This window comes from Pangasianodon hypophthalmus, chromosome 17, assembly GCF_027358585.1.
Source record: "Pangasianodon hypophthalmus isolate fPanHyp1 chromosome 17, fPanHyp1.pri, whole genome shotgun sequence".
Taxonomy (NCBI): Eukaryota; Metazoa; Chordata; class Actinopteri; order Siluriformes; family Pangasiidae; genus Pangasianodon; species Pangasianodon hypophthalmus.
This window is the reverse complement of record NC_069726.1, coordinates 20,361,862-20,376,332: the sequence shown is the minus strand read 5'-3', so window position 1 is coordinate 20,376,332 and position 14,471 is coordinate 20,361,862. Positions and strand designations below refer to the sequence as shown.

General features: G+C 39.9%; 1 protein-coding gene across 1 annotated transcript in view; it reads right to left on the bottom strand.

Annotated features, from left to right (window-relative positions):
* The window catches only part of mtrex (Mtr4 exosome RNA helicase), a 32,119-nt gene extending 17,684 nt beyond the window's left edge, over nt 1-14,435 (bottom strand). The window contains exons 1-14 of the mRNA XM_026942552.3: nt 14,288-14,435; nt 13,337-13,480; nt 13,102-13,168; nt 12,919-12,981; nt 12,545-12,657; nt 12,040-12,214; nt 11,797-11,887; nt 11,091-11,215; nt 8,679-8,777; nt 7,605-7,725; nt 6,874-7,005; nt 5,657-5,736; nt 2,902-3,012; nt 2,713-2,814 (exon numbers count right to left, since the gene is read on the bottom strand). Coding sequence (XP_026798353.3) covers nt 2,713-2,814; nt 2,902-3,012; nt 5,657-5,736; nt 6,874-7,005; nt 7,605-7,725; nt 8,679-8,777; nt 11,091-11,215; nt 11,797-11,887; nt 12,040-12,214; nt 12,545-12,657; nt 12,919-12,981; nt 13,102-13,168; nt 13,337-13,480; nt 14,288-14,385 — 1,521 coding nt within the window. The 5' untranslated portion in view covers nt 14,386-14,435. The remainder of the gene's footprint in view (nt 1-2,712; nt 2,815-2,901; nt 3,013-5,656; nt 5,737-6,873; nt 7,006-7,604; nt 7,726-8,678; nt 8,778-11,090; nt 11,216-11,796; nt 11,888-12,039; nt 12,215-12,544; nt 12,658-12,918; nt 12,982-13,101; nt 13,169-13,336; nt 13,481-14,287) is intronic.
* Nucleotides 14,436-14,471: the final 36 nt, after the last annotated feature.

Below are 14,471 nucleotides of genomic sequence, written 5' to 3'. Positions count from 1 at the left end.
TAAATTCTAGCAAGTGTCGCGTGTGAAATTCCCACTAAATCAGCAGTTTCTGAACTCAAACCAGCCCATCTGGCACCAACAACTATGCCACAGTTAAAGTCACAGAGATTACACGTTTTCCCCATTCTGATGTTTGATGTGAACATTAACTGAAGCTCTTTACCTGCAGCTGTATGATTTTATGCATCGTGCTACTGCCACATGATTGACTAATTGGATAACTGCATAAATAAGCAGGTGTACAGGTGTTCCTACTAAAGTGGACTGTGATTGTATCACTCTCTCTCAAATTATATATACACACACACACACACACACACACACACACACACACACACACACACACACCCCTATATATGCACAGGCACACACGCCAATCAGCCATAACATCAAAACCATTGACAGATGAACTGAATAAAATTATCTTATTACAGTGGCGAGATATAGAGGTGGGATATATTAGCAATATATCAGCAAGTGAACAGTTTGTTCTCGAAGTTGACATGTTGGAAGCAACAAAAAATGGGCAAGCACAAGATTCTGAGCGACTTTGACAAGGGCCAAACTGCGATGGCTAGATGACTGGGTCACAGCATCTCCAAAACAGCAGGTCTAGTGGGGTGTTCCTGGTACGCAGTGGTTAGTATCTACCAAAAGTGGTCTAAGGAGGGACAACCAGTGAACCAGAGACAGGGTCATGGGCGCCCAAGGGTTTTTGATGCGCATGGGGAGCGAATGCTAGCCCGCGTGGTCTGATCCCACAGAAGAGCTACTGTAACACAAATTGCTGAAAAAGTTAATGCTGGCTGTGATAAAAAGGGGTCAGAACACACAGTGCATTGCAGTTTGCTGCGTATGGGTCTGCATAGCCACAGACCGGACAGAGTGCCCATGCTGACCCCTGTACACCACCAAAAGCACCTACAATGGGCACGTGAGCATCAGAACTGGACCAGGGGGCAATGGAAGAAGGTGGCCTGGTCTGATGAATCACGTTTTCTTTTACATCACGTGGACGGCCGGGTGTATGTCGCTTACTTGGGGAAAAAATGGCACAAGGATGCACTATAGGAAGAAGGCAAGACGGCGGAGGCAGGCGGAGGAGTTATTGAGAAAAAGTTATTTTTTAAAAACAGATTTGTTAAGAGGACAGAGACATCCCTGTATTTTTGAAAAGGAAAAAGGGGTCAAATTTTGTTTGCATCATGTGATGCTGTGATGCTCTGGGCAATGTTCTGCTGAGAAACTTTGGGTCTTGGCATTCCCTGTGGATGTTACTTTGATACATACCACCTACCTAAACATTGTTTTAGACCAATTACACCCCTTCATTGCACCAGTATTCCCTAACGGCAGTGGCCTCTTTCAGCAGGATAATGTGCCCTGCCACACTGCAAAAATTGTTCAGGAATGGTTTGAGAAACATGACAAAGAGTTTATGGTGTTGACTTGGCTTCCAAATTCCCCAGATCTCAATCCGATCAAGCATCTGTGGGATGTGCTGGACAAACCATGTGCTGGACAAGTCAGATCCATGGAAGCTCCACATCACAACTTACAGGACTTAAAGGATCTGCTGCTAACATCTTAGTGCCAGATACCACAGCATACCTTCAGAAGTCTTGTGGAGCCAATGCATCGACAGTTCAGAGCCATAGATAGATAGATATATATATATATATATATATATATATATATATATATATATATATATATATATATATATATATATATATATATATATATATATTTGGTATCTGTAGTAACTACACTTTTTTTTTTTTTTTTTAAATTGTTTTACATTTTTATTGTACACATTTTTACTCTACACATGCACGTATATGTTTGTCTTTCAGTGCCTCTCATGTACCACACTGCTCTGTAATTGTACTTTAGGGCCTCAAAGCTTTAAATCCTGTCAGTTTAAAACCCTGAGCAGCCTGGGGATCCAGAGGAGACATGGCAGTGAGTTTCTGCTTTCTTACACTCAGATTCATTTCACACAGAGATTCCAGATGTTCTTCACAAAGCGTTTTGGATGGCAGCGTCCTATGAGCCTCGTGCCAGAACAGAGAGGCCAAGCGCTTTTCTTTTTTTCCCCCGTAAATTTTAAATTCCAACAGCTCGAGTCATTTAGACAAACAACACGTGGCCATGTGGAGAGTTATTGAGAAAGAAAGTTATTTTTTAAAAACAGATTTGTTAAGAGGACAGAGACATCCCTGTATTTTTAAAAAGGAAAAAGGGGTCAAATTTTGTTTGCATCATCTATACTGGTATAGCATAACAGTACTGTTTTATTAGGTTTTCTTATCATGGTATGCAGTCGCACCCCCATGCTGTATACCATCTTCAGAACTACATTGGCCACTTCTCTGCATTTGCCCTACCATCTTAATATTTGGTTTACTATTTTATCAGCCCAAATAATTTTTAGATTGATATTAATTAGGTGGCATAAACTATGGATGAATGTGAAATACAATGTTGTCTCAGATGGTTTAAATGGTTTTGTTTGGTGCATGTTTTTGTGAGTGGGTGTTTGTATATCTTGGTGGAGACCAAATGTCCCTATATGAACACAAATATCTGACAGTTTTGACCTTGTGGGGCATGTGGCTGGTCCTCATAAACAGGCAAAAACTGCTGTGTACGTGTGTGTGTGTGTGTGTGTGTGTGTGTGTGTGTGTGTGTGTGTGTGTGTGTGTATACCCAGCGGAAGTCTTTGCCGTCGAACTTGCGAGCGCTGGTGAAGAGCACGGTGCGAGCAGGCATGTTGATTCCCATGGCAAATGTCTCTGTTGCAAACAAGGCCTGCAGTAAGAGACAAATATTGAAATATTTAGTATTAATGAATTTTTTTTTTTTTAATTTATGAATAAGTGAATGAGCGAGTCTGACCTTCAGTAGTCCCTCAGAGAAGAGAATCTCGATGGCCTCTTTCAGGATGGGCAACAGTCCGCCATGATGGATCCCGATTCCTCTCTTCAACAGAGGGAGAACATGCTCCACCTAAACACACACACACACAGAGTCTAGTATTACTGTGTGACTGAGGACTATGTTAAGTCCACCTCAGTACCTAAAAGGAACTGTGTTGACAAAACCTGCACAAAAACCACTTTTGTCACAAACTTATTGTTAATATATTCCCTTCCACCCCAGCTTGCATGTTACTACAGGTGGACAATTGTGATGGACAGTTCTTCATGTGTCTTCACCTCCAGACTCAAACAATATTGCACCATGCAATTTTCTCTGGGATTATCTGACACTTATGAGTGGAAAAATAAGATGAATGATATTGTTAACAAGATAAGTTTGCTGGATGGGCAGGGTTTCTGAATAGCCTGTCAGTCTGTAAAGTATGAATAAAGATCATATTTTATGGACATACCCTGAACTTCTGATCTGAACATCTTTTTTTTAGTCTCAAATGGGTGGTTTTGCATACGTTCTGTAGCAAGCTATATCATTTACATGCCCACACAGCAGTAGGTCTAGGATACCAGCTAGGATACCATAGTGAAACCAAGGCAACCAGCCAAAAAATAAACTAAAGACTGGACCACCCAACAACGACCAGCACAGAGCATGGAAAAAAATACTGCTAGTGTGAACGCATGGCAAGAACTGAGAGAATCATCTTACTTTTACATGTTACGTTAATTAAATTTATTATTACGATTAGGCCTGATTTCAGAAACTTTATAAAACTCCAGACTGTGAACACCGTATGACGTAAATCACAATTCTGTCCTCAAAACTTCATATCCCATTTCTGTACCACAGCATTTCCAAACACAGCTGAATCAGGTACAGAAAGGCAGTAACACAGTAGTAGGCTAGAAATGATCTAATAAAGATGATGGAAACAAATTTGGTCTCAGACCGACATTCATTTTGTGTCATTTTGTTGCTTGTTTTTTTAGAATATTCCCCACAATTAGACAGATGGAAACTCACACAAGATTTCCATTTTCTTTCAATGACTTTTTGGAAATTCACTTCAAATGTGAACTGTTAAAGCAGCTGTGTTACAACACAGAGTTAATCCCAGCTGAGGGACAGATGAACCTATTATACAAAGTACGCAACTCATGTTAAAAGCAAATTTGGACAAGCTGTTGTGACTCAATCCTGCAATACTGGTGTGTTGCAACAATCTGAGCGGAGCCAGAACTATGAGGGGGTCAGAAAAAGGAGAGACGCGAGAACCCGGGATGAAGGAGTCACCCGAGAGAGCGAAGATGCCCTCACACAGCATGGCAGAGCTTTATGAGACTCTTAAAGCTAATTTGGTGCAAGTCTGCATGATGTTTGTCTTGTGTTTTATGATAAGCAGTTTGGCCTTTTAAAAGCTTGGAGGGAACAGGGTTCATTTTTGAGGTAGTAGTGCAAATGAGAAAAAGAGAAAGCAAAAACACAAAGGAGAGAGAGAAACGTCGGCACTCGCGTATATTTATAACAAACACATGAACTCAAGAAAGCATTTAGAAAAGAATATGTCGATTTACATCTAGAAGTCTTACAAACTTACATTCGGTACAATCCAAATTGCCCGATATTGAATAAATAAAGTGATGGATTTAAATTAACGTGTGACATCGGACCACGACATGCCCATTGTTCATCTTGTTAAAAGTCATGAGAACACTGTTGCTAGGCAACTGGTCAACAGAAACACTGAGCTTAAGCAATTGGAGTCTGAGGCAAATTATTTAGTAGTTGTTAAGAGTCTAAAAGGAACAGTGTTCTTGAAGTCCGAACTCTCGAGAACATTTCCCTAACCCTGCGTTCACACTAGCCAGCTATGAGTTGCTCGTGTTGCTTGTATTTTGTCTTATGTGGGTGTGGAGCAAGCAATATTTATGTTGCCTGTGGGAGTTGTTAGCATATACAGTAGTTGGCATATTATTTATGTCTTTAGAATGTATTAAATATTAATTCTAATATTTTAATAAAGCAAGAAAAAGTGTAAAAGTTGGTTGTTTGAAGTACGTTACATGCCAGGCTTCATAACAGCTGTTAGCAGATTAGCCGCACAAGCTAAATGTACTAGCTACAAACACTCAAGATACACCACTGATCTCTGCTACTTCCTTCCAAATACATGACAAGATAAAATGAAAAATTATTTCTTCCATCTTTTTCTAGTCAATCAGTACACAGAACATAATAGGAGGTAGGGACTAAAGTTGTGAGGGGAGAATGAAGAACATTGTACCACACGTGCAATATGATCGAACCAGTCATTTGGCTTTGTTGTTTTACCATGTCATACTTCATTTGCATAAAAGTTGAGAAATCTCAACTCGCATGTCACTTGCCTCTGTCGCTGAAATCGCGGTGTGACACGCGCGATTCCCATTGGAGCAACTCTCGCTGCGAGTGTTGCGTGCGTAAGGAAAACGAACTGTCACTTGTCACTAGTGCGAATGCAGAGTAAGACATAAATTACTAAGAAACAATCCTGCATGAGTGAAAATAATTGCATTGTAATCCCACATAGCATCAACTGCTAAATTTACTTTTATTGGTTCTGACATTGTGTTAGAAATTTCAACTTCTGAGCCGGCTGTCAATTTTGAATCTGATAAACCAGTGATGAGAAACAGTGTAAACCGAGCAACAGTGTGTGTATGTGCCCTCTCACCTGGGGCAGCTTTTTATCCTCATCTGACAGACAGTCGATGGCGTTGCTGAATACCTCCTCCACCAGTTTCTTCTCTTCATCTTGAGATATAAAAAGTGAGAAACACAAAGATTTCACTCTTTTGTATGCATTGTATAGTTGTGTATTGCCTTGTGTGTTGCTCTGTGATCCTGGGGAATCGATATTTCATCACACTGTATACATAAAACGATTTTCCTGCAGTGGTGAATATTTTTATCTTGACTTAATTCCTCTATATGACCTGAGAAATGTTTTTACAGTATTATCACAACATAACTCTACAGAGAGACCCGGGGAAGTACAGACTCTCGTTTTATGCGAGGCTTCTCTCAGTGTTTTGTTTTTTTTCCTTGGGTATGATGGATATCATCCATCAATATGACAGATATTTGCTCTCTATGCACGCTCTTTCTCTTCCCTTGACCCCATGCTGCATTCATAGCTAAACTGGAAACAAGGTTCAGTACTTTTTCAAAAAGGTATATTAATTAAAACAACCAATCAATAAAACGATTTTTTTTTTAAAAAAGACAAAATATATTCAGTCAGTCATCAATATACCTGGGTTCCTGTTCAACTATCGCCTATGTGTGGGAAAACTCTGTTTCTCCCCTTCACAAGCATGACTCAAGCATGAGATTTCTATAAAGCTGTTTTGAGACATTCAAAGCCAAACCTGCATCTGAGTAAACTGACCTCCAGCCACTGGGCTGCTTTGTGGTCAGAAGCGGAAACTGCAGACATCTGAGTTTGTTTGGAAGCAGCACAATTCCTTATTCATACTATTCATGTTACTGCGTTTAGAGCACGCTCTGGTAAAAAGCAGTTTCTGACCATGAAACCCTGAAACAATAAAACTGTCTGTTTAGATGAAAAGACTGTCATGATTTTGGAGTGAGCTTAAATTAATACACTTGGGTGATTGCTAAAAACATTTGGCAGCACAACCATTTCAGCAACTTTATTAAGATTTAATGAGCTTTTCCTGTTATCCATCTTCTCCTCCTGGTGTTTGTTTATTGTCAAAAATAACACCAATTGCTCAAACTTTTCTTCCATTGATCAATACAGGAAAATGAAAACGCTGAAGTACTGCAGCTCTTGGTGATTCCTGAGCAGCAGCACAGTGTAGCTGTGTGTGTGTGCGCGTGTGTGTGTGCGCGCGTGTGTGTGTGCGTGTAGATGAGCTGTGATACCTGTATTGAAGTCGAGTTTGGACACCTGCAGAGCGTACGCCTCACACTCCTTCTTACTGAAGCTGAAGATGATGACGGGCTGGAAGTTCCTCTCCATGATCATCTTCACTATCTTAAACACATTGGATGGACCTGAGAGAAAAAAGAAAAAAATCAGGTTAATCAGAAAAGCTGTACACAAAAGTATAAGCGTAAACATAATATACCAGCAATGTACACATTCACTGACAAGCTGCAACTTCGTTAAATTGAAAGGGCATTTGTGCAACTCAAAATATCTGCAGCAGCAAAGAGTAAGCAATAATTCAAATAATAGCAACATGCAAAAATAGGTTGAAAGCCCTGAAAATCATCCGATTAAAAATGACAAGCAAGAAACATAAAACATAAAACACTAACATAAAACACTCATAGGAAAATAATCAACAACAGGATGGTGCGATGCAGCCGGTGTGAAGCGGAGTTACTGTCACCACCTCACAGTTGATTATTTTCCTGTAACTACATCACAAAGGGTTTTATTCTTCTTATAACACAAAGTTGCCAATGCTAACCATTTTTATTTACTAAAAAACTACACAATATATCTGTGTATCTGTTTATAGTTACATTTTGTGTTGTGGTGCAAGAAATTAATATACACACATAACATTTTGCAAAAGTACAATGTTAATGAGCCCTAGATAGATTTCATCCATTTTTAAGAGCTAGAAAGACACTTGAAATCTAACCCTTGGTCCCGCCTCTTCTTCCTTTAGGGTCCCATTTTCCTCCTCCTCCACTCGCTCCGGAGTCTCCAGCGTCCCGGAGAACCTGCATGGCTGTGTTGAAGTTATCCTCCCTGAACTCACCCTAACACAGGACACACACACAGAGACAGAGAAAGAGAGAATATGGTGATTTCTACAGTGCTATGAACAAGGCAAACAGTTCATATAACTGTTTAACACAGAAAAGCAGTCATGTGATTGTGTTCTCATTACTGTATTTCTATAGAGTTTCCACTACAGCACTTACCAAAAAGATTTAGAGAATCATGTAAGTTTATTAACAAAGAGTGCCAAACGATTAACTGACACTGTGATTCAGTTATCCAATTAACGTTTCAGGAAATGCAATGTCGATAGTCTTATAGAAGCTACAATCTATCAGCAGATACGTTATCTCACTAAGGCCAGGTGGGGGTGGGTCACTTTTGGCAGACTTGGCAACCCTGCTACTGTCAAAATGACAAAAAGTGATCAGTGAGGACGCATTCAAGACATGACTACACCAGGTGTGAATGACTGACTGTTTCAACTGTGCACTTCTGATCAGATCACCTGAGACAGATGTTTATATTAAGTCTGAACAAGGCCCATGAGACACAAGACACACTAGAGGTCAGATTCTGTAATACGAACCATTATCCTGTTAGAAAGACGCTTAGACAGACTGCAGAGTCAGAGTTTTACTAAATAATTTACAGAAAGAACATCAGGTGTCTGTGGAAATATATTATCCAGTTAACAGGAACTCTCAGCACTTTCTGTAAAGATTCTCAGCCCTACAGGTCACTGAGCAGTTTAGCAGTACTGAGGTCAAGTGACTTGCTTGCTTTTACAGGAGTAGGAACATCTTCCAGACCTCAGTAACATGACAGGTGGGTTACACAGATTTTCCTGATACAACGTAATGTCTATTTAACTTCCCTAGAGTTTGCTATAATAAATTAAAAGCTCTAGATAAATGACGTTCCTTCAACAAAAAATAAGGAATAGAGGTGAAAAAAAAAAAAACAAGCTCAGCCCATAAACACAGCTTACATTCTCATCCACGACCAAGTGAAGTCCGTCACCTCCTGCTGGAAAGATGTAGTGCTGCAGCGGAGTGGGTCGGTAGTCTGTGTACACCACGTGGCAAGGCTGAGCTCAGGGGAAAATAAAAACAGATCATTAAAATAACATCCACACTCAAGGCTGCTCATAGTGGAAGGAAAGAAAGGAAACATTTCAAGAGACATTTACGTTACAGTGGCAATAAAAAAAAAAACTGAGCTATAATTTGGAAAACTGGACTAAAACAGCAGCTCTCAAAATCCTGCATTTGAAAATTAAAGACACTACCCCGGCATGTATTATTTTTGTATGACAGAACTTACATACAATAATTATGATTATTAAATAACAGATAATTTCAATAACTTATTTCTCAGAAATACAACACGTATCTACGCAATTTGGCCAAAAGTTTGCGCACACCTGACCATCACACCCATATGTGGTTCTTCCCCAAGCTGTTGCCACAAAGTTAAACGCATACTATTGTATAGAATGTCTTTGCATTCTGTAGCATTACAATTTCCCTTCACTGGAACTAAGAGGCCCAAATCTGCTCCAGCATGACAGTGACCCTGTGCACAAAGTGAGCTCCACAAAGACATGGTGGCTCATGTGGCTGAATGAGCAAAACCCCACAGTCACACTCCAAACTCTAGTGGAAAGCCTTCCCAGAAGAGTGGAGATTATCATCAAGGCAAAGGGGAACTAATTCTGGAATGGGATATTCAACAAACACATATGGGTGTGATGGTCAAGTGTCCACATACTTTTGGTCAAATGTCCACATACTTTTGGCCAGTATACATAATTCCTTAATTAGGGGGCCAAGCACCAAAAATGTGTGGGCAACCTATCTTTTCTTATTGTTATTCTTCTGCATCTTCTTTCTCTTCTTCTGGCTAGGTTGTCTATGGCAGCCCATAGAACCGCCTGGTAAAAAGTTGTGAAATTTGGGACACTGATTGGGGAGGGTCTAAGGAACATTCTCACCAAATTTGGGCCAAGTGGTGCCAATGCTCTAGCGCCAGCATCGGGTCAAATTTGGGCCTAATTTAGAAGTATGTTTACGGTCTTAACATTTTAACCGTGTATCCAAAATTTAAAAGCCATTCCAGGATTCCCTGGGTCAAGACGAGTTCAACGCACCCTATCATGTCAATTTCCTAATTAGATTTTCCACCATCTTGGATTTTGCCAAAAACTGTTTTTTCCCCCCACAACTCCGCCTTCAAATTTTGTCCAATCATCACCAAATTTGGTAAACGTCATCTTCAGAGTAAACCTCGAAAAAGGTATCAAAAGAATTTTGATACTCCAAACGGTTTGCCTGTAATGGGCCAACAAATCTGACAGGGAGGCCGCCAAAAAAAAGGAAGTGCAGCTCTCTCTCAGTAACAACTTTGCACACTGACACAAAACTTGGTAGGTGTCTTCAGGACTATGACCTGAGGCTATGCAACAAATTCCATGCCAATGACACCTACTGTTCAAAACTTACAATAACATGCTAAAAATGCTTACATCTAACTGCCATTTTTGCTACTCCACCTCCAAATTTTGTACAATCTTAACCAAACATTGAATTTTGATATTCAAAACCGTTCTACTGTAACACGCTGGCAAATGCAAAAAACAGGATGTGACGCAGCAACGCATCTACGTATCCTCACGCAACTTGATAAGTATCTTCAGGACCATGCCCTGAATGCACCCAAGACGTTTCATGACATTCAGACCAACCTACAACTAACTGTCATTTTTGCTACTCTTCCTCTGAATTTTGTCCAATCTTCACCAAATTTGGCTCGCATCATCTTGAGACCTGTCTGAACAAAAGTTATCAAAGGAACTTTGATATTTAAAACTGTTCTTCCATAATAGACTGGCAAAATCATCCAACAGGATGAGAGGCTTTATCTCAGTAAGACATTTGCATATTGTCATAAGACTTCATCTTCAGGACCTTGCCCTAAAACTTCCATAATTGTCTAAATTCACAGTTCTACATTCCTATGATTCCCTAGGGTAAGCTGAAGTGAATGCTCATCAATGTCTGAATTTCAAGAATAGCTTTGTTTGCCAATTTGAAATTAATTGAAACTTGTTTCACACCTTACAAAAGTTATCAAATGATTTTTTATACTTTATATAGCTTTCCATATTTTATATTTCTTTCTTGTGATTTTTAAGCAACAATTGTAGTGCGTCTGTGAATGTGTGGCTCACCAGTCTGGGTGCTTGGCCCCCGAAAATGCTTGTTGCAGCTTTAATATCACATTACTCTTACAGTTTATAAATAAGGAATTAGTGAAAAACGAGTAATGGATAGATGACAGCTTAAAAATACAATTTGAATCTATCTAACATAACTGTCTCGAGTTGTAAAGGTGCTGGTACCTGTGTGTGCAGGTGACAGATCCACTCAGCGAACTGCCGTGCGTTGGGGATGGTGGCCGACAGGAAGACGTAATGTACGTTATCGGGAAGAAGGATGATGGTCTCCTCCCATACCACACCACGCTCTGAAATTAAAAAAAATAAATAAATAAAAATAAAAAAAAAAACTACAATAACTACATCAGACAGTAAAGCCTAGGTAAGTTGTGTTCCTGATCTCTATCTCATGATCACTCTAACAGTCATCTGACAAACTTCACTTAAACTGATGAAAAAATTAAATACCCCTTAAAGGCAGCTGAGTCTCAATAAGAAAGAAACAGAGAAAGAAAGTGGAGACAGGAGAGTTAAAATCGTGTCTAGAAGAAAAAAATGTCCAAAAAACCACCCTATTCCAATACCTGCACTTTTTTTTTTATGTAAACATGTTTTAATATGAGACATGGCTACATTAATAAAACAAAGGGATGCACAGACCTCCGAATGATTTTAGTCTAAATCAATAAATCTCAGATCAAAATTCACTGATGTATTTGTTATATGTGCTGTGATTTTCTCCCCAAGTAGCTTAGCAATAATCATTCATCTGAAAATCATTAGCTGAAGATGACACACATCTTTATTTTTATTTGCACTGGATCAAACACTCGGAGCTCTGATATCGGCATTATATAGAAAATCATTAGCATTGTTTATTATCACCCACCCGAGTCCCTCATGTAATGGATCTCGTCAAATATGACCCAGGCCACCTCACGCATGACCTCTGACCCCCGGTACAGCATGCTCCTCAAAATCTGTAACAAATCAGAGTGAAGGAGGATTAGTTTTTTTTCTGTTCACACTGCTGCAAAATAACATACTGACAGCTGTTTTGTAGCTTAGTTCTGTTATCTGTCTGTGTGTGTGTGTGTGTGTGTGTGTCTAAGTGCATGAGAGAGAGTTGTACCTCAGTGGTCATGACGAGGCAGGAGGCAGTGGGGTTAATCGTCACGTCTCCAGTCATCAGTCCCACATCCTGGAACTCCTCGTACATCTCTCTGTATTTCTGATTACTCAGGGCTTTAATGGGGCTGGTGAAGATCACTCGCTGCTTCTCCCTCAGAGCCAGAGCAATAGCATATCTACACACAGACAAATGCTCAGACTTGAGAACAGAAATCTAAATAAAGTGATATTTCACATAATCATGGTCTGATCATCATCATCATCCCATAATATTCATCTCATGACAGTCATTTTTGGATATAATGCTGCCAAATGAAAATAGGTACATTTTTAGTGCATAAAAATAGATCTTTTTTTTTGGCGTAACATATTGTAACATAACTGCGTTCAGATTTGTTCAGTTGATTAACATGACTAACGAGAATCTTATAGTGAATGAGAAATCTATATGTAAAGGAATGCAGGTGTATCATGTACAACACGAAGCCTTTAAATTCTAGACGCACTCGGCACACACGGTTTTCCCGGCTGAGGTGTGAGCGGAGACGAGGACGGATTGGTTGTTGTCGATGCACAGAATGGCCTCGCGCTGAAATGGGTCGAGAAGGAACGGGTACTCCTGTGGTGAACAAAGCAAAGAACAGAGAGAGAGAACCATTATTACTGACTGTTCATCTGTTTCTCTATTAACTGGTGCAAGCTGATGGCTGTTCTTTCAGACGTCCACGCAAAATAAACCACTGTTAAACACAGAAACCGCTAAGAAATTACTCTTGTATGCTGATATGTGTCAATTTATCAGACGTTCTATAATTGTCAGTACAAACAATACAGTTATTGTGGATGCTTTAAAGAAAATGACTGAACAGTAGTTGGTTACCTTGGCTGCTTTTCCTACTCGTGGCTTCAGTGGAGTGTATTGCTGATCTGCAGGCAACGCCACCTATGGGGGGGATAAAAATTTAAAAAATGATAATAATAATAAAAAAGCTCAACAATATGTACACACATCAATTATTTAACGTTTCCTTTAATAACTGCTTGTGTGTTTGTGTTGGCTCACCTCATGTGTGCAGCCCTCCACCGTCTCAACCTGCTCCACTTTGACTTTAGGCATCAAGTCTGCAAGACTGCAAGATGATAAAGAAACACACATTTTGAACTCTAGGCAAAATGCCACCTTATCTACATGTTCATTATCACGAGTGACTAGACGTAAATGTGCTGCATAATTTAAACACACTTCACTTTTTAAAAAACACTAATTAACACTAATACGTGAAACGGACGATGCTTACTTGATCTCCTCTGATAACACCGTATCCAGTTTGGGCTTTTTTCCGTACGAAACCTCGTCAGCGCCATCGTTCTCTGCCTCTCGTTCCGTCTTTGCCCCAGACGGAGATTCTGTCTTTTCTCTGCCATGTGTGCCAGCTGTTTTCCTGAACAAATAAACAAACACAAAGGAAACATTCACATTAGCAAGCAACAAAGCGACAGACTGGTGCTCCATCCAGAGTGGATTCCCACCTTACACCCAGTTTTCCTGGGATACTGTCCATACTGAAGTTGAGCATGAAAAGAATGAACATCAGAGACGTTTCATTTTGGGCTAATTTATCACTTTGCTCCTGCTCCTTCACATTTCAATTAAATACAACCAGGTAAGACAACACTATCAGATAATACAGGGTCAACTAAACACGTTGACTTGTTAGTAGGAGTCATATTATTTGACTCAGCTCCCTAAGAAGAGTCGACTCTTTCGTCTCCTACACTGCTCATGCCTCATACACACAGCTCAACATTCACACACATCTGATATTTAAAAGAGGTTTCCAGGGTCACATTTTAATTCAATTATAATTCGACAGTTAGGACAAAAAAAAAGTCATATATGCGAGTCGACTACAAGAGTCGGTTCACCTAAAAGAGTCGGTTCGTTGGCGAACGACTTATTCCTGGAATAGAAACCAAGCAGTTCCTGATGGAAGGACTCTGCAGTTTGCAAATTCACCTGCTGTACTGAAAAGCTTGGCGTTTTTTCCGCTCCACAATCACTACACGCATTTATTAGCTTGTTAAAACTGAAGCTAACTAAGCTACTTGTTAACTTGGCGCAGTAACGTTGCCATGGTAGCTAACTGGCTAACGCGTGCGCTAGCCGGCTCTGTAAATAACCACATACATGACAAAATAATGCGGAATATTTCGCTATAATTCAAATGTTATATAGAGTATACACATACCCGACACGAGACTCGGTCTTTGAGCTTGTCTTTTTACTAGAAGTCGCCTGTTCCTCGTCAAAAACGCTAAATAAATCGTCTCCGAAGACGTCCGCCATGTTTCCCCCTCGAGAAGACACAAATCCCACAATGCTGTGCGCGCGTGCGCCGGAGGGGAAAAGAGAAAAAAAAAAAAAAAAAAAAA